Source organism: Serpula lacrymans, assembly GCF_000218685.1.
Source record: "Serpula lacrymans var. lacrymans S7.9 unplaced genomic scaffold SERLAscaffold_16, whole genome shotgun sequence".
Taxonomy (NCBI): Eukaryota; Fungi; Basidiomycota; class Agaricomycetes; order Boletales; family Serpulaceae; genus Serpula; species Serpula lacrymans.
The window spans coordinates 315,994-337,422 of record NW_006763305.1 but is presented as its reverse complement, the minus strand read 5'-3'; the positions used below and the strand labels follow the sequence as shown (position 1 = coordinate 337,422).

Genomic DNA, 21,429 nt, shown 5'->3' with positions numbered 1-21,429 from the left:
TTATCTATTCTTTATCGATAACAATCGCCCTACATCTACATCAGATTAGAACTGTAATGTTTAGTTATCGACCGGGGGGCTCACTTACACTTCAGGAGATTCTGGATGTGGCTCACGCTACTGTCAAAGCACTAAGCGATTGCGGGCTGGAATGCTGCCTCACAGGAGGCACCGCTTGCTCGTTGTTCGGTGCTTCTAGAGTACCTAACGTAAGTTCTTTACACTTGATCGATCCATTCATAGAGCATGCTTTGGGCTACAGGACATAGACATGGTAGTCTTGACACGTTCATTGTCATCGGAAATCGTCAAAAATATGCTTGTAGCGCAAGACTCCAATTTTTTCCTTGTCAAATCGACTAATCCTCGGGCAACTTACCGCGTACTTTGGTACAAACTCCCCCCATGCAGTAGCGTACTAGGAAGCTATGCCGGTCAGACAAAACGGGAGTGTAAAGTCGATATCCTCATACCCGGACCCAATCTTAACATCCCTTTCATCCCTCGTAAAGGGATAAAGTATCCAAACGGCACAGACCTTCCCGTGATGCCGCTCGTTGCATTACTCCCATTGAAGTTGCAGGCTTGGAGGGACCATGCAATATCGCGAAGGTCGGACTTTCAATTAAAGCAATGGGTGGATGTGGATGATATCAAAGAACTGCTTAAAATCGTGGTGGATGTGGATGCGAAAATGTGGTTTGGGCCAAGATCAAAAGCGTGGCTGCCTGTTGAGCTTCTCAGGGTGGCAGAAGTGCGAGTGAGACTTTACGCTGAGCGTTACCCATCAACTTCAGCAGATTGGAAGAAAATCGGGCTCCTGGACCATTGAGGACTAGACATAAGGCGGTTCGGTATGTTTTTATAAACTGAAGGCAGGCGTAAACGTGATAAATTGCATCGTAGGCTTTGGATAGCAATGCAGGAGCGACGTGATGGTCCAGTTGACTGTGCCTCTATCATTTGTACGAATATCGAGTAACTTATACGTCGTGGTGGTATGCTTTGGGTACGGCGTATCAGTGAGTGAAGTTACTAGTATGCAAATTGAAGTGTTATGTATAGTCCAAGTATAGTCAGCCCTGTGAAACTCCGTGCAACTGGCTATAGCTAGTGCATAGCCGCCGGAAGTAGTATATCGTGTCCCTTACCACCACAGCGCACGCCTGGAGCAGTACGACTACTATATTATCACTCGTCTTCACAGGATACAACAATGGCATGAGATGAAAATTCTAGTTGAGAACTCCGTTTTTCTCATAGCTTCTTCCTATCCCCTTATTACATGGACTTCACCCATGTAGCAACCCGTGGCTTTTCGGTTGGCTTGGTTATCGAGCTCTTGTCTTCGCCTTGGTGAGAAGTCGTTATCATTGAATGAGCGAAAGAGGTATACTAATCGTCAGACTAGACCGCGCTATCGACAAAACTTCCAATCAGTATCGCATTGTCGGCGCACAAGTACGAGACATGACATATCTCTCGCATTGTTTTGTTAAGTGAATCGGGGCACATCTCAATTTAATCGGCAGTTATTGACTTGATGGTGCAAGGTTGCTGCGATGATATCCTCTACACGAGTGACAATATGTCGACATTCACGAATTTGTCATGTTGGCAAGCCCGCCCATGCAAAAGTGAGTCCCATGCACGTAAGATTATAGCCATTTAATGACCAATCTGGGCCTGGCTCTCACCAAACCTTGGCAATGGAGTTACCCCGAGCAGTTCCTAGCAACCCGTTGACCAGATATATAAGTATCTCAGCAGGATACGCAGCAACTGTAGCTGGCTCTATTCAACCTTTTTTGACAAGACGAGTCGGCTGGTCCCTCTATCTTGATATATTAAAGCATCCAACGCAAATGGGTACCCGAAATCACATTTTCTCTGTATTTTCGTTCATCGGGTTCGCGCTCGTGAGTATATTACTACCATTTCATCTACGAGGTGAGCTTGTTCATTTAACTCATTAAACGTCCTTGTGCTGATAAAGGGTGGTGTGGATCACTACGAGCAGCAAAGAGTATTGGTACATGCGCATTCATTGTATGGACAGGCCTGCTTTGTCTCAATGGATTCGTGAATTCGGTTGTGTGGAACGATAATGTTGTCAACTGGGCACCGGTGTGGTGTGATATTTGTTCGTGGAATTGAATCTTTCCCTTGAAAATATCTGAATACAACCAATAGCTAGTCGACTTGCGATAGGTGGTCGAGTTGCGATACCAGCAACGTCACTGTGCATAACATGCCGCCTACACTCTTTACTACGCTTAAGACCAAGAGTAAATAGTACCCGTCGACGGAAAAACAAGGTATGCAGCACGATGCCTATCGTAATTTGGTACACTGCAGTACTTAGTATTTCTCAGAAACGGTTCATCTTCTGGATGGATCTGTTTATTGTGTTGGGTATACCTGTATTATCTATGGTCTTAGGTGCGCCGTGCTCACTCAGTGCCCTTTCAAAGAGCTGACGCTTCTGATAGCATACGTAATTCAGTATCAACGTTTCATCATCTTTGAAGAACTGGGCTGCCACTATTCGTTATACAACACAATACCCGCTTTCCCTTTATACGGGATATGGCCTGTAGTGATTGGGCTCATAACGGCTGTATACGCAGGTATGATGTCACGTAGAACAACTATGTTTATTGCACATCTTGACATTTGACCATAGGCCTTATTTTCCGCGCCATAATCCAGAGGAAAATGCGCCTCAATGAATTTATGCAACGTGACTGGCGCATTGGTTCTCATCAGTGCTGGCGCCTCACCGGCGTTGTCATAGCAGTCTTCATTTGCTCATTTCCCACAAGCCTCTGGTATCTGGTTGAGGACATACTGTTGGGACCGGCCCAGCCATGGCCAGGGTGGAAGGTTGTACATGCCTCAAACTCTGAAATCGCACAATTTACAAATGAGATGTGGCAATTCGGGAATTCCGTGGCCCTCTACGAGTGGGAACGATGGTGCTATGTGGTTTATGCCATCATTTTTTTCACGCTCTTTGGATTTACTACCGAGGCAAAGAAGAATTATCGCCTGGCTTTCCGCTTTGTTTTTCGACGTTGTACAAAGGTGCCAGAGCCAGACATATTCACCAAAAATTTTGTGCATTCTCCTGAAGTCATGTAGCAGAAATCTCTTTCTCAAAGCTTTTTCTTAGACCCAAACGTCGGGTCGTCCGTCGCAAACCTGCTTTTCTGGCTGACAGGACCAAAAGACCAGAGCCGATCTACCTGTCTGCATTTCCTTCTAGTTCCTCCGTCGGGAGTTTTTACAGTTCGAACGAGGTAGTCGTCAGTCCACCGAGTTTCGCTAAGGCGGAGTGGCCCTCCTCGTCTGAGTCGTACCATGCCCTTTTCCAAGGTGACAGGAATATATTGAACCCGCCACAGTTGACTATTAGAGTACCGTCACCGTCACCGGAACTTTCACCAATCTTGCAGCACCATAACTCTCGCCCAAATTCGCAGAGAGGGGGCTGAGCTTTCTGTTCGTATTGAATATAGACATTGGCTAGCAGATTTTTTTCTTTTTTGCTTGCGCCTGGCTTTTATGGACGTTGAATGTGGGTTGTCATTCTGCAATTGTAGTTGATAACGAGTTCTGTTTTCCAGTTTTGTTGTATCAATACTAGTCGCAAGGTTTATCTGTACTTATATCTATTCTGTGACTCGAGTCAGATAACGGCAGAGCTGTTCATTGTTCCCTGAATAACGTCATATTTTCGGCTATTATTAAATAAATTACGGCTTATAATTACAGTAGTGACATTGATCATGGCCTTGGAGCGCTACGGCTATGACCGTTGCAAAGGCTGGATCGCAATTGATGGCTAGCCTCCAACGTATACAACCATTACACTCGTCCACGCCAAAACCAGTCTAGTCGCGGTTTCAGACTGCAAGGATACGAGGGAGTTTCATGCTTGACAATGAGGATCCATCGTCCCCTATAGAGCATCCAGGGACGACCACAAACGTCGGGAATACCATGACAGAGGTGAGAGATTTCGAGTATGAGGATGACAACCCTGGCACGAGCTATCCCAAGCACATCCCCGACGGTTTGTCGCTTTGACAAGTGTTCGCTTTTTGTTGCTGACCTCTCATGTTATTCTATGCTCAAGGTTCCCCGGATCGACCTCCACGGTCCCCTAAATCAAGGGAAGACGATCGTCGACAAAGTGACGGTGCCCTCGAGGCTCCGGTCTTTGGCGCTGGGGGCTCTGCCAGTGAAGGCTCTGAGCATCCGAAAGATAGCAGCAGCGACCCGTTCGGCAGCGATAAATGCGACCAATCCACCGAGCAACTTGAGCCTCAGTCAAAAGCGCGACCCATCCCTAAAGTCCGCTTTCGTTCACGAGTGCGCATCACGTCTGGAATGCGTCGTCACCGTCAGGCTGACACGCTCCCCTCCACATCCTCCTCCGTCTCAGGCTCGCCGTCTTCTTCCATCTCAGCACCCTTGCGCTCGTATAACAGTGGCAGTTCAAAAGGGTGGGGCCCACTCGGTCAACGAGTGAGCTTCTTCGCATGGCAGAATCGTGACCCCGAGCCATCTCCGAGTCAGGGCACCAAAGAAAGACGGCGGCGTAGCCGCTTGCATAATCGAATACAGCCCTCAGACGAAGGTACATCACTCTTGGCCTCTACGTCACATCCTAGATATACAGAATCAGAGGGCAGTGCCCATGAAGATGAGGACGCGTTTGCTGAGGATGAAAGTGCGACCATACGTGCCGAGGCCATTGACGAGGCGTTTGGTTTGTGGCCTGGAAGGCTGTTCAACCACCGTGTAAGTCGATGTGTAGACTTGGAGCTGTTTTCTGCTGAAGTGCATGCTTTCAGTGGTGGTGGTGGCAGCTGGAGCCCGTCGTTTGCTGTCATTGCATCGACTACTCAGATTCGGAGGATTAGCACGGATTATAGATGTTGGACTTTACGGCTGTATTTTTACACAGGTTGGTTTATTCTATGTATCTGTTACAATCAGTTACATTGCCTGGGTCTTATATCAACATAGAGTTATCTATATATATATTCTACATCCCTCATGATAACCAAGACAAAGTTGCGCGTCTCTATGTTTGCTTACTGTGCTTTTGACGGCATCACCATGGTGGGAGGAAGAGTGGTGATGGGAGGCAGCAAGGAGGCAGCAGTTCGACGTGAGTTTTGAATCAATAATTGGTCCATCACGACAATGGCAGCCATAGTTTCGACGATAGGCACGGCTCTCGGAACAACGCAAGGATCATGTCGTCCCCTAGCAGCCAATGCACCGGGTGTTCCATCGTACTGCGCGGTTTCCTGCGACTGGGAGATTGTGGCAGGTGATTTGAAGCCAATTCTGGTTCCCAAGTATCGGTATTAACAGAAATGATAATCAACAAAGTCGTGAAACGGTCTCACCTGAAGTAGATGTCTTCTCCATTGGTGATACCTCCTTGGATACCACCACTCCAGTTGGTCTTCGTTCCAAGCTTGCCATCCTTTTCGACGAATGCATCATTGTGCTTACTTCCAGGGACCTCTGTGCCTCTAAAGCCAGAACCGACTTCGAAGGCTTTCGTGGCAGGGATGGATAACATGGCGTGTGCCAACTTGGCCTCGAACTTGTCGAAAACAGGTTCACCCAATCCAGAGGGCACATTGCGAATGACACAGGTAACTGTTCCACCAATGGAATCCATCGCATCCTTAGCACGAATGATACGCTAAATAAAGAATAAATATTAAGTCATCAAACTTTGAGACGACATGGGAGCACATGGCTCACCTTCGTCATGCGTTCTGCAGTATCAGGGTGGGGGCATCTCGTAGGATGTTTATCAACTTCTTCCCTAGTGATCGTAGCCAGCAACTGTCTAAACTCCGGGGAAAGGGCGTCCTGTGCCTCATCATCATCCTCATTCCCCTCTGTTGGAATGAGAGACGGCGGGGCAACAGCGGCAGGTAAATGGATTTTTCCCACAGAGGACACGAATGCAACGATTTCTATGCCATAAACCAACTTGAGGTACTTTTCTGCGATAGCGCCAGCAGCTACTCGACCTGAGTGTGAATGGTATTAGAGAGACCAGTAAGATCCGAGATACTAAATATAAACTGATAGAGTTACCTATGGTTTCCCGCGCACTACTACGTCCACCCCCACTGCTGGCTTTGACGCCGTACTTTTCCAAGTACGTGTAGTCGGCGTGACTGGGACGCGGGTAAAGATCTGTCTCTGTGTAATCTTTGGGGCGTTGGTCCTCGTTTTTCACAAGGAGACCGATAGGTGTTCCTAGAGTGACACCATGCTCAATACCTGATTGAACATGCACAAGGTCCTTTTCGTCCCTCTGACAGATCCAGCCAGAAAGATCACGTAGCAACAATCAGCACTTACCGCGGCGATAGTAATGAGAAGTGCTCACAGGAGTTGTCAGATTGCTTTGGCCAGGTCTTCTTCGACTAAGTTGCACTTGGATATCCTGGGGCGACAACACGAGTCCCTACGAGAAGAATATTGTCGAATATCAGTAATCTGTCCATGAGAAAGTTTGATAGGACGTACTGGGGGACATCCATCTATGATAGCCCCGACTGAAGCACAGTGACTTTCGCCGTAGGTAGTGACACGAAAAAGGGATCCGTATGTGGACATTTCTGGATTTTTCCTACCAGGGCAAGTTACAGAGTAAAAGGACAAGAAATGGCCGGATGAGAAAATGAAGCCTTAATGAAAGCCTGATGGCTCTTTATAACTATTATTTTCCGAGTCACCGATGCTAGATCATACCAGCGCCCCGAGCAACTCGGGTCTCGTCAAGGCTATATACAAGCCAAACTGTGCTACTTTGCACAAATGGGATACAGAGCCTCGTTGTATGGCTTTACAGTGCAAATAACTTGATCCATAAGGCTTACAGTCTGCGCTCAGTCTGATATGTGCTTCAGCTTGCAATTTTGAGAAATGGTAGCCGTGAGAATATCTCGGTATAGCCTTTCAAGTTCATGCCTCCACCACCAGCATCTACAACAATGTCCAGCACTCCCGTTCCCAATGGCCCCTCTGCCTCTGGCTCCAGGTCGCGTCCCCAGGCAAGGAAAAAGCAGCACGACGATGCACCATACTTTGCCCCTCCCGTGAGCGCAAGTTCTAAGAGGCAGGCACCCGACAGAGTAGATGGAGAGCCACGGGTGAAAAGAAAAAGAGTTGACACGAGTAATACAGCGGGAGGTTCATCCGCGGGGGCAAGAAAAGGAGACAAGGGCGCAGATACAGATTCGAAGTCGTCTCTGGTGGGTATTCCATGCGTCTCATTGCTTTTGTTCGCTCCTTGTCTTCTCGGGGGTAGCGTAGCATTCTATATTCTATTAGTATCCAACGCACCGTCCTTACCATTCTTCGTAGATCGATTTCACGAGCTTGTCCTCTGCTGCACTGTACCGGTATCTCACCCATTTTGACATTATTCCCATGGTATATCCATCGCCATTAACCGCCGAGGATCCACCACCTCCGTCTTCTTTACAAGATCCCTCGCGGCATGGATCACGAGGACCCAGCCCATTCACAATCATAACTCCGGCCAACAGACCAAAACGAGATCCAAAGGAACAGAGCCGCCGTCGTAGTTCAAGGTTGCTGGAGGATGATATCACGTCTCGTGCACCCATTCTGGCAGATGTGGACGAAGTTCATGCGGTATTGGCAGGCCTGGCAGAGAGGCATTTCCGGGACCATATCGTAAACGAGATTGATACGCTTGCGTCGTTTATGGTGAAAACCAAATGCGAATAAGAGAAAAAAAGTTCGGATGCGGTATGTGTCTCGTGTGCCTGTTGAGTTTCACTGACTTGAGACTTTCGTTGCTCAGATACCAGCAGGTTTTTTTTTGGGTTTTTTTTTCCTTTATCAGATTCTGTTACCACCGTTGTAATATCTTATCTGATCGGGACCGTTACGTAAGCATGTTGCTATACTTTTTTTTTGTTGCTAAGCGCTCGTTGCGATGTCTAAATCCTCGATTTGGTAATTCACGATCCTTGACCCCGGTTCTCCACACCCGTTTCGTTCCTTTGGCTCGTTCCGCTCTGCCAGTTGTCCACTTCGATGCCGTATATTTTCCTTTACTAGCAGATTCACCCCCACCAAATGTCTTATTTCGTTTTGTCGAAAGTTTCCCTGGAAACAAACAGCAAGTTTTCATGGTCTTGTGCCTCCGATGACCTTGTTTGAGCCGTATAAAAGAGATGGGTGCTTCTTGTTTGTCTTTCACCCCCCAAAACCGCTTTCACATTTTGACTCTCATTGCAGCGGTGCTGCTTTCTTTCGTAAGTCATCCTCTACACCTGCATTTGAATGAAGCTAAAGTGACTGCATTCCATTCTAGTCCTTCCACTAGTTGGATCCTTCCCTCACTCGTTCTTTCAACTTCTGTGAAGCTTTTTCTCCCTTTTTTTCAAGGATGAAGTTCTCTGCGTCGACGCTTCTTGTTATCCTTCCTGTTCTCATCTCTCAAGCTGCTGCGCTTGCCGTCCCAGAACCTGGTGTTCTTGGCGTTCGGAGGTTCAACATTCGAGGCAACAACAACAGGGGTCAAAACGGCAATGGTGGTAATAACGGTAATAACGGAAATGGCGGCAACAATGGTGGAAATGGCGGCAACAGTGGTGGAAATGGTGGCAACAGTGGTGGAAATGGCGGCAACAATGGCGGTGGTGCATCATCCTCGACATCGTCTGCAGTGTCTACTGCCTCAGGCTCGGCGACTAGCTCTACTTCATCCAGTGGTAGCTCTGGCTCTGGAGGTGACCTCCAATCTTCGCTGAGTATGCAACTCTATGTTGTTATATGGTATTCATACTAAGCAAGCCGGTTTAGCGCTCGATCCTTCCGTGATCGCAAAGGGCTTCGAAGACAATGGTCAAGATGAGCCAGCGGCTGGCCAGGTCGCCTCGCTCACTTCTTCCAACAACTTCATTAACTTTTGTGCTACTTCCCCAAATACGCCTCTTACGAATGGTCAGCAAATCACTGGTGGATCGTGTAATCCTGCTCCTATGGGTCTCATCCCTTCGAGTGCTAACATGCCTTCTGCAAAATTCACCAACCCGAAAAATATGGACAACATCCCTGCAAATCAAGCTTTCACGGTTTCGCTCGCTATTCAGGGCATGCAGACCGGCTTTTTCGTCAATGCAGATGAGGATTATTTCTCTGCTCCACAACAGTTGAACTCTCAGGGACAGATACAAGGTCACTCTCATATCGTCATCGAGCAGCTGGATTCGATTACGCAAACTACCCCAACCGATCCTTCCAAGTTCGCATTCTTCAAGGGTTTGAATGATGCTGCAGTAAATGGCGTCCTTACCGCTGACGTAACGAGCGGTTTACCTGATGGATCTTACAAGATTTCGACCATTAACAGTGCTGCAAATCATCAACCTGTCCTGGTCGCTGTTGCACAGCATGGTTCACTTGATGACGCTGTTTACGTACGTTTTTCATTATTCTATCATTATCGTGTTCCCATGTCTGACCGATATATTGATAGTTCACTGTTGGTAACGCTGGCAATACCGGTACCGGAAACACGGGAACTGGCTCTACTGGCTCCACTGGTGGATCAACGTCAACAGGTGGTAGTGGTTCTACAGGAGGTTCTTCATCCGTAGTATCGAGCGCAGCCGGATCCACTTCGACTGCGACTGGTGGTGGAACCGGAAATTCCGGCAACGGTAATGGAAATGCCGGCGGCAACAACAACGGTGCAGGAAACGGGCAAGGTGGTAATGGCAGCAATGGTAGCGGGAACGCTGCCGGCAACAACAATGGTGCGGGTAACGGACAAGGCGGTAATGGTGCAGGAGGCGCTACATCTGTGGCGTCCAGTGCAGCCGGAGCCTCTTCAACTACGACTGGTGGTGGGGCCGGCAATGGAGGCAACCAGAACGGTAATGGGAACGCTGGCGGCAACAACAATGGCGCAGGCAATGGGCAAGGTGGTAATGGTGCAGGAGGTGCTACTTCCGCGGCATCCAGCGCAGCCGGTACTACGTCAACTGCAACTGGTGGAGCCGGGAACGGAGGGACGCAGAGCGGTAATGGAAACAATGGTGGTGGAAGCACAAGTGGCGCCAGTAATGGTGGAAATGGTGGCGGAAATGGCGGCAGCGGCGGTGCCAAGGGCGGGAATGGTGCAGGTAAAGGGCAAGCTGGAGGCAAAAGGGATGAAAACAATAGCCGTCGTCACTTCTTCCTCTCCCGCATGAATCTGCATTAATAGTTACGTTCTTCACATGCCGCTTTGGTCGGTTTGATTTTTCGCCTCTGTATTGATAATTTTTCATAATGCTGAGCTAGCATCATTCCCCGCACTTGCGCATATGTAGTCATAGTTTCCTTACCTTTCCATACCCTTTATCATTCGTAGCCCAGGGCTTCATTTCTTTATCCTGGTAGTTCTAGCTAGAACTAGAGTTGAATCGAGTTTGGGTTCCTTCACACCGCGTGATCTTGGTGCAACTCGCTAGGCTGAGTGTCCAAGTCTAAGCAGTACATGCGAAATTAAACGAAAGCACAGTAACTCGCTATGATACAGTAGTGCTCAGCAACACAATCATCATCACATTCTACGATATTCCCAGCCGCATTAATTTCGGTGCTGCGTGCTACATCGTATGGTCTGCGTCCCCTGAGCGATAGAAGGCTCAAAGGGAAGAAATGCTACTGGAAGTTTGTTGATCAAACTGTACTCGCATATGAGTTCACGGCCGCCATTTCAATATCGTATCAAGGCAGTGCCAGTGTAAAGCCCAAACCCTCTCTCGGCGAGTAGCTATAGGGTTTTCAGTTGCAAGCCTGTTGAAATGTGAATAGTCCATAGACGGTCCGACAGAGGAAAGCTTGATTCCAAAATAACGGTGATCCTACAAAGGCAGGCGCGGACTTCCGGGAAAGCCTTAGCGGAAACTCTACCTGATAGCCTCATCATCCCCACGATTCCCCGGTCTTGCGAACATTCTGCCTATTGGCCGCAGCCCAATGCATATTCATTGCTTCTGTTTCCGCCTTATCTGAGGTCACTAGAATGCAACAGAATTGACCGCAGATGAATCTCACCGTGACAAGTCGGGCCCTCCTAATCCTGAATGAGGATGCCCCTATGTCAACCTGATGGGGACCTTCATTCATCTGAATCACCAACATGACTCCTCGCGATTCGCCAGCGTTTCCCCCCGTCAACTTCACCAATGCCGCCACAAGAACCACCGATACTAGCACCGCCAGAATCACACAGATTCGTATCAAATCCTCCGCCGCCACCGCTCCTCTTCCCTGCCGCCATCTTCAAGCACCACAAGCTCGGAGATGAAATTCAACACAGTGACTAGATTGCCATGCGATATTTTGATTTGACGATTGGCCTGAAATCTAGATCTCATAATATAACATGCATATGTCCTGTGTGTCGACCACGATGTCATGCTCAGTTAGCCGTTGAATACATTGTAACCGCTGTAGTCTCCCCTTCCGTGATGGAAGATCTGGGGCTAAGTAGCGAAACAGATATCACTGTTGGCTTCCATTTCATGACGTTATCGCTGCAATCTCTCTGCCACGAGTGAATCCCTCGAGGCCCACTTGAGGCAGGGGAAAGGGAATGAACACCACGATCTAGACCCAATCGTGAACAGCTCGAGTCAGGCTTTTGAACACACCTGACGCACATTGCAAACCTCGAGGCTACGCTCTGATCTATACCAGCCATTTGTTATCGATCATCAACCTTGCTTGATATGTATAAAGGGGCGTTCTGTTTCCATATGGCCTAACCCGCTCACATCAGACAGCCACCTTCTGTAAGTTGCGGGGCCTTCCAAGTAAGGGGTATGTAAAAGGTCCGAATCGAAGCTTTGAATCCATCGTGGACGGAAATACAGAAGCTAGTTTTGAACTTCAACCATATGTTAACAAGAGAGCATTCTAAATGCGATAACACCAAAATATCAGTCAAATTTCTGTTTTGAAATCAAGAATCACCTCTGTGAGAGAGCCACACTGTAATTACTTTCCGCAAAGTTCGTTGTCTGATTAGAAACCCGAGATGTTCCCGCGAATGACACTCGCGGGCTCAATATAGCGTGTCAAACCCCACCTGCCGGGAAGAGCGTCATTTGCTACGGAGAAATGATTTAAGACGTGATCATTCGCGGACCGTCTTGCAATCGCAAAGGCAGCTCTAAGAAGAAGGTGCGCGCCACAAGGTCAGATGCATGCGACACACGCATTGCCAGCTTTTACGATATATAGTCACCTCGGACCTCAGACAGGGACAATCCCTTTCGTCACCATTTGCAATGACAATGGACGCATGCTCTGTTATTAAACAGCGAGAAGTAATGGTCTGAGTCAAATCCGGCATGGAAATCGAATGAAGAGGAAAATCATATATGATCCTGAGACTGGGATTACGACGAAGTTTTTAGGTCGAGCCAATGGGTGATCGTTCGGAGGATCGATCTACCAAATGGACACATAATAGCAGCTTCGGGTATTTTCCTTGATACGGTTGGCGAAGATGAAAACTCACAAGAAATGCTTCGGGTACGATTCACCATATTTGGTGAGGCACGCAAAGCATTTTCATAATGGGCACATACTTCAAAAGAAGGACAATGCAAAAAGAATAACTCCTATATTGACGCTTTCAGGCCCAGTGATCCTATATGTTGTCGATGATAGGTTATTCATGGAGGCGGACTTTCACTTTCAGAAGGAGGCCTTCTCTCTAGAATACCATCTACAATACCAAATTCTAAAGCTTCCCGTGCTGTTCCGAAGCGGTTAGCAAGAAATGATAATCCGGACTAATGTGACGAACCCGTCATGAAATAATCTCGTTCCAGTGCTCTCTCTATTTTCAGAAAGATGGTTGTATGAGAACAACGACGTTAACCCTGGGAAATAGGAGAATAATATATTCATACCGAAACGCTCCAGTCCTGCTGCTTCCGTTTCCCCCTCCTTTGCACAGTGCCGTTGATATATACCTGTCAGCAGCTGTCGAACGCGCAATATCTCCTTCGCATGTATCGCTATGTCAGAAGCTTGACCGGAGGCTCCGCCAGAAGGTTCTGTGAGAAAGGGGAGTGTAGGAGTTATATATCTTGCGGCATTATCGCTAACCCCGATACGTACGGTGTATCATTATACTAGCATTTGGCAAGCAATGACGCTTTCCTTTAGCCCCTGAAAGCAAAATGAGGGTTGTTCTTGCGCTAGAATGTGCAGGGACAAACCTGCTGCAAGTAGCAGAGATCCCATAGAACATGCCTGGCCTACGCAGTAAGTATGTATGGGTGATGATACGTACTACAGACTCAAATGATCAGACAATTTCATGAAGCAGTAATTCGGACACTATTTCCGAACCTGCATCTGTTGAAGTTATTATATCGGAAATAACAAACGGGCGAATATGATTTCACTCACTGTATCGTAGATTGCTAGGCCAGCGGTGACACTCCCACCAGGTGAGTTTATATATAAATGGATCGGTTTAGATGACTCCTCTGCTTCGAGGAAGAGAAGCTGAGCCACAGTCAGGGCTGAGTCCGTGTCCCGTATCTGCAGAATGAAGCATTAAGGCAGGAAGGCCACCATTTTGGCCAGAGACATACCGGGCCATACAACATGATCACACGTTCGCGTAAGAGGCGCGAGAATATATCATATGATCGTTCACCTCTTCCCTAGGCAAAACACGAAAATGAATACTCGTGACATATATTATAGAGTGTAATTGTACGCACGGTTTGTTCGATGACTATAGGTACCAGATTCGCTGTTGGTGAAGATCCCCATGTGGTTGCGAGCGGGTGATATTGACGTGATGGTACTCTGCAATGCTTTGCAGCATTCCTTGATGCTGAAGAAAAGACTGCACGGAACATAGTGCAGGTATTGGTACAGAGCAAGGTCAACGCCGGTTCCAGTCTCACCGAAAAGCATGCGGTCACGCGTGTCACACGTGTCGCGTTTTTCTGAAGTCGAACCGCTCAAGGTCGCTGCTGGCTGTTCCACATTGCATATCTTATTTGCCTTGTCGTAAACACTCGGGGCTCGTTGCGCTTACGCGTCTTTTGTGCTTTAGAATCGTACATTATTGCATAGTCGTCCTGCAAAGCTGGTGAGCTCTTCTGCTTCGTTCTGCAACCAGGTTTTCATTCCCGGCCTCGCGAAAGGTTTTCGCAACCCAACGTACCTTCAACGGCAATATGAATCGTCGTTTACAAAATCAAAGGTCCACAGAGGCGCCCATGGACTTTCAGTTCACATCCCGCCCTAGTAGCACTGTAAGGCCCGTATGGGCCACGTCTGACGCTGATCCCAACACGCCTCGCAAACGTATGTAATGGTCTATCATCCGAAAGCTCGAAAGACTCATGTTTGTCAGGCCCTTTTGGTGACCTAAATCCATCAACACCATCATTTCCAGCACCTCCGAACACCCCTATCTTTGGTGAAAATCGAAACGTCCCTTTCATTTTCCAGACACCTGCGCCCCAGCCACCAGCCGCACATCCCTGGGAACCACCGTCAGACTTTTCGCCTCAGAAGGCCTTTCCCGCACAGGAGGAGCTGAAAGATATTGATATGTCCGAGCTAAGTCCCGACAAGGCCGAGGAGAAGGAGGGAGAAGGAGGGAGGGCAGTGGCTACCGGAGCGCTAAGAAGGGTATTCAAGTCGCGGCAGAAGGCTCGTGACAAAGGTCATCTGGCTGTAATACGGCATTCAAACAATGACCCAAGAGATAGTGAAGAAAGTGACAGCGAGGAACATGGTAGTCGCGCTGCTGTCTCCACTCAGAGTACGTCAAATCATTATACGCTTAACATGCCCTCGGTTCCGCTTCCCCACTCGGATACGCCGTACATATTACTGGGGTATGTATACTTGCACCTTGTATGCTTTTGAAGACTAAACCTAGCCATTCAGCTACCTTCAATTCTTCTTCAATCTGTCTTTGGTCCTCGTCTTCCTATATCTGGTGCTTCAATTCATTCTCACGGTGCAACGGGATGTTGAACAGCGGATCTCTGAGTATTCTATGGGTATAGTACTCCTTTTTACAGATCAAATCTGTATTAACTCTTAGTACCCTTAGACATCGTGCAAGAAATTGCCATGTGCGCTTCGCAATACAAAGACAATTTATGTGCTTCCAACCCTGTCCCTGCCATGCTGAAACAATGCGCTACGTGGGGGACATGTATGAACCGCGATCCCACTGTCGTCGGACGAGCCAGAGTTGGGGCCGAGTTGATCGCCGAGGTGGTGAACGGCTTTGTAGAACCAATCAGTTGGAAAACACTGGTCCGTATTACTAGACGTATGGGATGCCAGTTGACTAACCCTTTATGCGTGTCAGGCGTTTACGCTAACGTCTTTGTCGTTCCTAACCGTCTTTGTCAACACACTCCTATCACTCTATCGTTCACGACATCAAGCTGCTTCCCATCCTCATCCGCCGTATCCCGTGGCCCCTTTCCCCCAACAAATTGAGGGATATCGACCTTCGGGTCCTGCGCAGTGGAATCGAGTACGGCACGGGAATGATGACAGGAATGCAGAAGAAGCTCCCCGTAGGAGGCGTCTAGAAGGGGGGCAAGCGGCTAAAATCAAGTCATGATGATTCAAAGATGAATGTTGAAATGGATAAAAGATTCAATGGATAAAGAAAAATTAAACTCAATTTTAACGAATGCAGACATGACATTATGATCTAAAATCAATCACTCTAAAGGGCCAAGCGGATGACGAGCTTGAATTTATAGCTTTACGGGCAACAGATAGTAAGCGGACATAGATGGTTATTGAGATATAAATATATACGTTATGATGTAGTGAGTTCCATTTCGCTCGTTGCTATTTTCTACTCATGGTTGATAATAGGATAAACTATAACTCGCTTTGTACTATGTCGGTTTATTGTGTCTTGTGGATACCTTGCTTCAGTATACCCCAGGCCAAATTCAATCACAACCGCATGTGTCATCGCAGTGCATGTGCAATGCTTCCAGGCCCTTTTTGACAGATTTGGTACAATAAATGCCGTACCTTGCTATTCAACAGCTTCAGAAGTTTATCCAGAGTGGCCTTCCCCACGCATGAGACGCATTACAGTACTTATAGGTTGTTACCATCAGCATCCGGATACAGGCTCACAGGGCTGTCATCACGTCACCAGCCTCGTTTCGTTTCCGACTCTTTTGCTCCGTAGAACAAGGCAGTTGACCACAAAGCCGATGGCATCTGTTCGACGGTGCTCTAACACTGTCAAATGTCCGAAGGACAGCCTTCAGCGGTAGTATCGAAACCTAAACGAGGGAGTGGACAGGTGAGTTTCCGATTAGATGGCGAATGGGTATTTAGACGAGTGCCTACTGGCTAGGCCAAGCCAAGGTGTAGTTGCGAAGCTCTATTTAACGCTCTATTAGATCAGTCAGGGTCTGTGACTGAAATGATCTAGTCCATTTAGACTTTTTCAGGAGCTCCTTAATTAGGGTGCGTACTCGTGTCCTTTCAACGTCCATATGTGGTTTCCACTAATGAGAACGCGAATTATATGGGAGTTCTAGAACTCAAGACATTTGCTGTCTATTTCCCGTCGAGATGAGAAAAGTTGGCGCAAGGCACGAGAGAACGTCTGAATCTCTTGGCCTTTGGACTTTCCAGTCGCCCGCCGGGTAGCGCGATGTGTCAGCCGTCCCATGCCTCCAATGCCTATATTTGCATTCAAAGGCGCCCCTTCCAAAGTCGTGGACACCGAGTACACGGGCTCTCTGAAACTTAAATCCGACAAAACATCGTCCTTGTCTGCCAATCACGGGCCTCGAGTTGTCCCTATCCTCCGTATTGATTGATCAACGCCAAGTGACCCATGCCCCTCCCCGCTATTTTCCGCACGCACGCACACACACACACACACACCTTTTTTTTTTTTCCTTTTCTTTTGAGTGAGAAAAGTCGCCGTGGTCCGCAAAGTCCGGGGCCATGCGCGAGGGAGGGAATTGCTGGAATCGCCTGTAGCAGCCCCCCCGTCTGATGATCAGATAGGCTCTTTAGTTCTTTTTCTTGAGGACAGGAGCCGAAAGTGCGGTAGGAAGCGCCTCCGGATCAAGGCTTACGCTAGCTTGCGTTGAACTCATTTCTGATGAAAGTCAACGGAGTGTATATATAGAGTAATAAAACCTTTCGCTAAGGGAGCATTACACATTTTCCGCGAAGAGTATGACAGTTACGACACTGAGGAATGTTGCAGTGCGGTGCTTGCTCCATTTGACGGGGATTCTCTTTAGAATATCAACAGGATACCGTACTTATGTATAGACAGTTGCTTACCAAAGTGTTGATTAGTCACATCATGCGCACTATGACCTCTAACAAGTTGAGCGCCCATGTAACAGATTTATGGCTGAAAAGAATGGCAACAGAGATCCCTGATACGAAAACAAAGTGCACAGCCAATCGTATGCAACTGACTACTCCAAGCAGATTAGTGGCACACAAAGGTTGCATCACATACTGACACACTCTATAAACAAGATGACTTCCCCTCCAAGACTACTTCCCTCCCCCCGCTTTAGCAGCAGCAGCGTCCGCCGCAGCCTTCTCTTCTTCCTTTTTCTGAATGAAAGTAGATGTTTTAGATGTATGATGTTGTTGATATGGAAATAAAATGGCATGCCTTCTGCTTAGCCCTCAAGATCTCGGCATCGCTGATGAAAACAGAAATGAGAACGACTGAGATATAGGAGAAGATGGATGTGACTCACGCCTCCTTGCGTTTCTGCAGATTTGCAGCACTTTCCTTTGGCTTTGATTTACCAGCTGCTGCTTTTTTCTGGGCCTTGAGGCGGTCCTGGTCCCGTTGATTACCCCCTGTAGATCATGAAACTTGAGTGGATTGGCACAGAACTGGGATTGTAAGGGAGGGCGGGTAGTGAGGGCGCATATACTCACGAGTCATCGCAGCTTTGGTGTTCTATCAAACAAGTGTTCACTGTTGCGCTTTTGATATGGGCCCAGCCACAGGACTGCACCTGTCAACAAGACGCACGCAAGCACCGCCAAACAAGAGCACGTTGCGTCACGCCGCAGTCACGTTATGTCAGCCTGCTGTCACGTCAACTGTCACCAAGTGCCAACGTCACGATTTCATCAAAGCTCTCGTATCGATCTCCCATTTTCCGCGCTTTGCTGGAGCGGCACTGTTATATATATTTCGCAATCTCATGATCCTGTTCATATGCTGACACCTGTATCGGATCTTTCCTGCCTTGTTGCAAACTAAGCTCGACTTCCTCTTCTCTTTGCGGGGTTCTCTCTTTCTTGGTGCCCTGCGGAGCCTTTGTGGTCTATATTTGGTGCTCGGTGATACACCATTGGAACAATATATGCAACGCGTTCTCGAATTTCATTTGGACCAGTCAACTGATATGAATCCTGTTCTTTTTTTGCAATCCCCTCGCTGCTTGGCATCACTCCAATCTGGCATAGGCACAAAGATGTTGGCCCTTTCTCTTCGGAATTCCAGCCGTTAGCCAACCAGCTTCCAAATTAACGTGTGTCCCAATCTCGTTGCGCAGCACCGGGCTCAAACAATGTTCGATATTGGGCTCGCTCAGTTTGATCATGAATGACATCGATACGGGTCATGGAAACTGGTTTTGTATTTTATCCCTTTCGTCATCCTATTTCATGAAAACGATCAGGTTCGTTGACGGCGACAATACGCCACAGCATGTCTCTGGGAAAAACAATGAAGGAGAGCCGCCCCGCGTCTCGAGTTTCTCGAAAAGCAAGTTGTACGATGAGAAATTGTACAAATAATAACAACCCCATACTCCACTGTGTCGGTACGGGCAGGATCTATAATTGAGGTGCTTTGCCATCTTTTTAACGACACCCGACCCAGAAACATGGCCGACCTGTGAAGATGCACATGCAAAAACAAACGCTGTCAGTGTAAGCGTGGGTACAGGATATCCTAGGATATCACGGTATGTCGCGCAAGATGGGCGATGGGAGTGATACCTTCCGCGGAGTTGGGGGGCAAAGACTCATCACGATATCACAGATGTTTGCGGGTGTACTAGTAGGCGACTTGTTCAAGCGTTGTATCGCCGCTGTGCAATCAAGAACAGCACGCCGACGGTCGATGCTGTGCAGTGTTTCCAAAACGGACGGTCTTTTTGAACTGTCAGGGTCTTTCCATTCACATACTCGAGTTGGGATTGAGCAAGGGTTCCGTGGAGCCCATTGAGAGGCTGTGGGTTACGGCCACTGTATGTCCCCGACCTCGGCTCAGTGCGTTCCTTCAGAGAATTTGGCTAGTCATTGGAGAGTTAAAGACTCGTGGCACCGGGCCGATCACCCTAATGTATTTGGAGAAAGTTGAATCAAATTTTCCGGTGTCAAAATTGATACGAAACCATAAAATTATCGATCGCTAGGGATATGATAGGTGATAATAGAGGACGACAAAGCGAGATGACTTTGATCAGTTCCTCCCAGAACATCCGATCAATTGGCCATCGCAGCCGTGCGTGGCGAGACCGAGGCAGTCGGAAGGGGGTTGGGTGTGAGGATGAGAAGAGCTGTCTCAGGCAAGAGGAAGGTGAAGAAGGGACGAGATGAGCGGAGGGACGACGTGTTTTATGACAGGAGAAGGCGTAGGGCGCTGTGAAGTAAGAGTACTTCTCAGGGGAGAATGGAAGGAGGGACCGTAACCGGTTGTCAGACCAATAAGGACGAATATCATGGCTCAGGGTGTCGTGCCGTATTGAGCTTAGTCAGTCCATGACGGTGCTTCCGTGCGGATTTGGTACCTGGCCCGAAGGATCCGTGGTCGGCGTTCTTGATACGAGAGAACAGCCGAGGTGTAGCGCTTGGGTGATCCTGTGCTATCACACCCAACTGTGATATAGTTCATTCTGATCAAATAGCTTATCCACGGCAGGTGGAGGGTGTGGACAGGGCCACGCGAGGGCAGTCCGCGCTAATGGTCAGAGCAGATGACTGCCGTGAGCATGAAGGCGAAGAGAAGGCGAGAGAAGGGTGGAAAAAAAGATGATTTCGTAAGAGGCGAGAAGGAGGTGACGAGATGTGGGATTTGAATAGAGATCGCGATAGAGGGCGGATAAGTATATATAGGAGAGGGCCGGCTAATAAGGAGGTGGCCTGGAGAGATTGATAAGAAGCTGTGCCTGATCAATAGGAAACTTAACATCATGATCAGTGCCATCACGTCCCAGAGCGGGATAAGCTGGCCCAGCATCAACAGGAGAACACGTGTCAGCGATCGCAGAAGAAGCGGTCTAGATGGGCGACGCCCGATCAGGGAAGGGGTGCCCAGGCAGGCGGACAGAGGGATCGCGTCCGAGATCTGGAGGGTGCCGTAAAGAGAGCCGAGGAATCGACGTGTCCAACGCGAGCTCGGTAATCTGCGGATCAGCGACAAGAAGCCAACCCTAAGCCTCTGCTCAATAGCTCGCTCGCTCTCTCCACGGTCTCACTTATCGAGCGCCGAATACATAACACACGGCCTTCTAACCTCGACAAGCACGTTTCAGCAGAGAATGATGGCGGTGGCATCCATTAGTCTGGCATTGAAGCTTCTCGCAGCGATTCTCAATGACCCTTGTGTCGCGCTTAGTGCACTGATGCTAATGGGACATGTCCGTTAAGCTCTTTAACTCACGCTGTTACCGAACTCGGACAGGCTTCTGCGTCGTCCCAACTCTCGAACTCCACATGTGCACGGCGTTCGGCGCTGGATCTTGATATGTCAATAGTAGCCGATGAAGAGCGGCAACAATCCTGAAATGGCAGCTTCGTAGGCACGCGGCTCTTTGGAGACGAGAATTTAGGTATCGGTGCAAATTCAAATCAGTTGCCTACAACGCGAGATGCAATCTCCCTGTCTAGTTCCAATCTGAGTACTTGATCGTCTGAGATCGTGCGACTGGGGTGCAACGCCCTGATCTCCCCTCTCCCGCAGCTTTTCATATATATATCACCCTGCCTTGACCTCTGATGACTTTTCTCCCCCCTCTTCGCCTCTGCCCCATCTCTCGTCCCTCCTCCCACCATGTCCCACAGGCAAATGCCTCGCCGTCCAGACGGGGACATCCGCATGCACGATCCACCCTCAGCCGTACACCCCCACCCACACCCCCTCATCACCCACCCGCCCCATCCTGCTCCACCCCACCTCAACGGCAGCGTGGCCGCCCTTCCCACCACCCCTGGTGCCATGTCCAACGCTTCAAACCACGCACACCCGCCCCAAAACCAGATCGTCTCCCCCGTCGTCGTGCCCAATGTTCCGCCACCAAACGGCGTTGCGCCCCC

The 21,429-nt window shown here is 48.5% G+C and overlaps 9 protein-coding genes across 9 annotated transcripts; 4 read left to right on the top strand and 5 right to left on the bottom strand.

Moving 5' to 3' along the window:
- Window positions 1–1,140: 1,140 nt before the first annotated feature.
- Window positions 1,141–3,506, top strand: SERLADRAFT_401948 (uncharacterized protein; the record flags this gene model as incomplete). The annotated part of the gene is given in 10 exon segments (XM_007323586.1): window positions 1,141–1,356; window positions 1,412–1,499; window positions 1,554–1,950; window positions 2,021–2,143; window positions 2,194–2,318; window positions 2,376–2,442; window positions 2,493–2,630; window positions 2,687–3,087; window positions 3,148–3,451; window positions 3,468–3,506. 7 exon segments carry the CDS (start codon window positions 1,866–1,868, stop codon window positions 3,304–3,306), a joined length of 1,098 nt encoding a protein of 365 aa, XP_007323648.1.
- Window positions 3,507–3,799: 293 nt separating this feature from the next.
- On the bottom strand, window positions 3,800–7,066 carry SERLADRAFT_479040 (uncharacterized protein; the record flags this gene model as incomplete). The annotated part of the gene is made up of 7 exons (XM_007323585.1): window positions 3,800–4,809; window positions 4,863–5,364; window positions 5,427–5,731; window positions 5,794–6,068; window positions 6,136–6,358; window positions 6,434–6,511; window positions 6,574–7,066. 6 exons carry the CDS (start codon window positions 6,661–6,663, stop codon window positions 5,106–5,108), a joined length of 1,230 nt encoding a protein of 409 aa, XP_007323647.1.
- SERLADRAFT_479032 (uncharacterized protein) lies at window positions 7,037–7,918 on the top strand (the record flags this gene model as incomplete). The annotated part of the gene is made up of 2 exons (XM_007323584.1): window positions 7,037–7,301; window positions 7,414–7,918. 2 exons carry the CDS (start codon window positions 7,041–7,043, stop codon window positions 7,801–7,803), a joined length of 651 nt encoding a protein of 216 aa, XP_007323646.1.
- A 3,579-nt stretch (window positions 7,919–11,497) lies between these two features.
- Window positions 11,498–11,779, bottom strand: SERLADRAFT_479030 (uncharacterized protein; the record flags this gene model as incomplete). Its single annotated transcript, XM_007323583.1, has 1 exon — window positions 11,498–11,779. The coding sequence occupies one exon, from the start codon at window positions 11,777–11,779 to the stop codon at window positions 11,498–11,500; it is 282 nt and encodes a 93-aa protein (XP_007323645.1).
- Window positions 11,780–12,640: 861 nt separating this feature from the next.
- Window positions 12,641–13,992, bottom strand: SERLADRAFT_479029 (uncharacterized protein; the record flags this gene model as incomplete). Its single annotated transcript, XM_007323582.1, has 9 exons — window positions 12,641–12,841; window positions 12,893–12,925; window positions 12,999–13,145; window positions 13,210–13,260; window positions 13,311–13,383; window positions 13,444–13,449; window positions 13,504–13,638; window positions 13,692–13,763; window positions 13,824–13,992. 9 exons carry the CDS (start codon window positions 13,962–13,964, stop codon window positions 12,759–12,761), a joined length of 741 nt encoding a protein of 246 aa, XP_007323644.1.
- Window positions 13,993–14,047: 55 nt separating this feature from the next.
- SERLADRAFT_479026 (uncharacterized protein) lies at window positions 14,048–16,069 on the top strand (the record flags this gene model as incomplete). Its single annotated transcript, XM_007323581.1, has 7 exons — window positions 14,048–14,200; window positions 14,256–14,418; window positions 14,468–14,957; window positions 15,010–15,125; window positions 15,179–15,387; window positions 15,443–15,917; window positions 15,967–16,069. The coding sequence occupies 5 exons, from the start codon at window positions 14,289–14,291 to the stop codon at window positions 15,701–15,703; spliced, it is 1,206 nt and encodes a 401-aa protein (XP_007323643.1).
- Window positions 16,070–17,641: 1,572 nt separating this feature from the next.
- On the bottom strand, window positions 17,642–18,043 carry SERLADRAFT_401929 (uncharacterized protein; the record flags this gene model as incomplete). The annotated part of the gene is made up of 4 exons (XM_007323580.1): window positions 17,642–17,700; window positions 17,762–17,792; window positions 17,850–17,955; window positions 18,037–18,043. Coding segments are annotated over 4 exons (203 nt in total), but the record flags the coding sequence as incomplete, so codon positions are not given.
- Window positions 18,044–18,746: 703 nt separating this feature from the next.
- SERLADRAFT_479022 (uncharacterized protein) lies at window positions 18,747–19,262 on the bottom strand (the record flags this gene model as incomplete). Its single annotated transcript, XM_007323579.1, has 1 exon — window positions 18,747–19,262. One exon carries the CDS (start codon window positions 18,995–18,997, stop codon window positions 18,785–18,787), a length of 213 nt encoding a protein of 70 aa, XP_007323641.1.
- Window positions 19,263–20,090: 828 nt separating this feature from the next.
- Window positions 20,091–20,899, top strand: SERLADRAFT_442982 (uncharacterized protein; the record flags this gene model as incomplete). Its single annotated transcript, XM_007323578.1, has 5 exons — window positions 20,091–20,171; window positions 20,315–20,473; window positions 20,531–20,584; window positions 20,649–20,753; window positions 20,798–20,899. The coding sequence occupies 5 exons, from the start codon at window positions 20,091–20,093 to the stop codon at window positions 20,897–20,899; spliced, it is 501 nt and encodes a 166-aa protein (XP_007323640.1).
- Window positions 20,900–21,429: the final 530 nt, after the last annotated feature.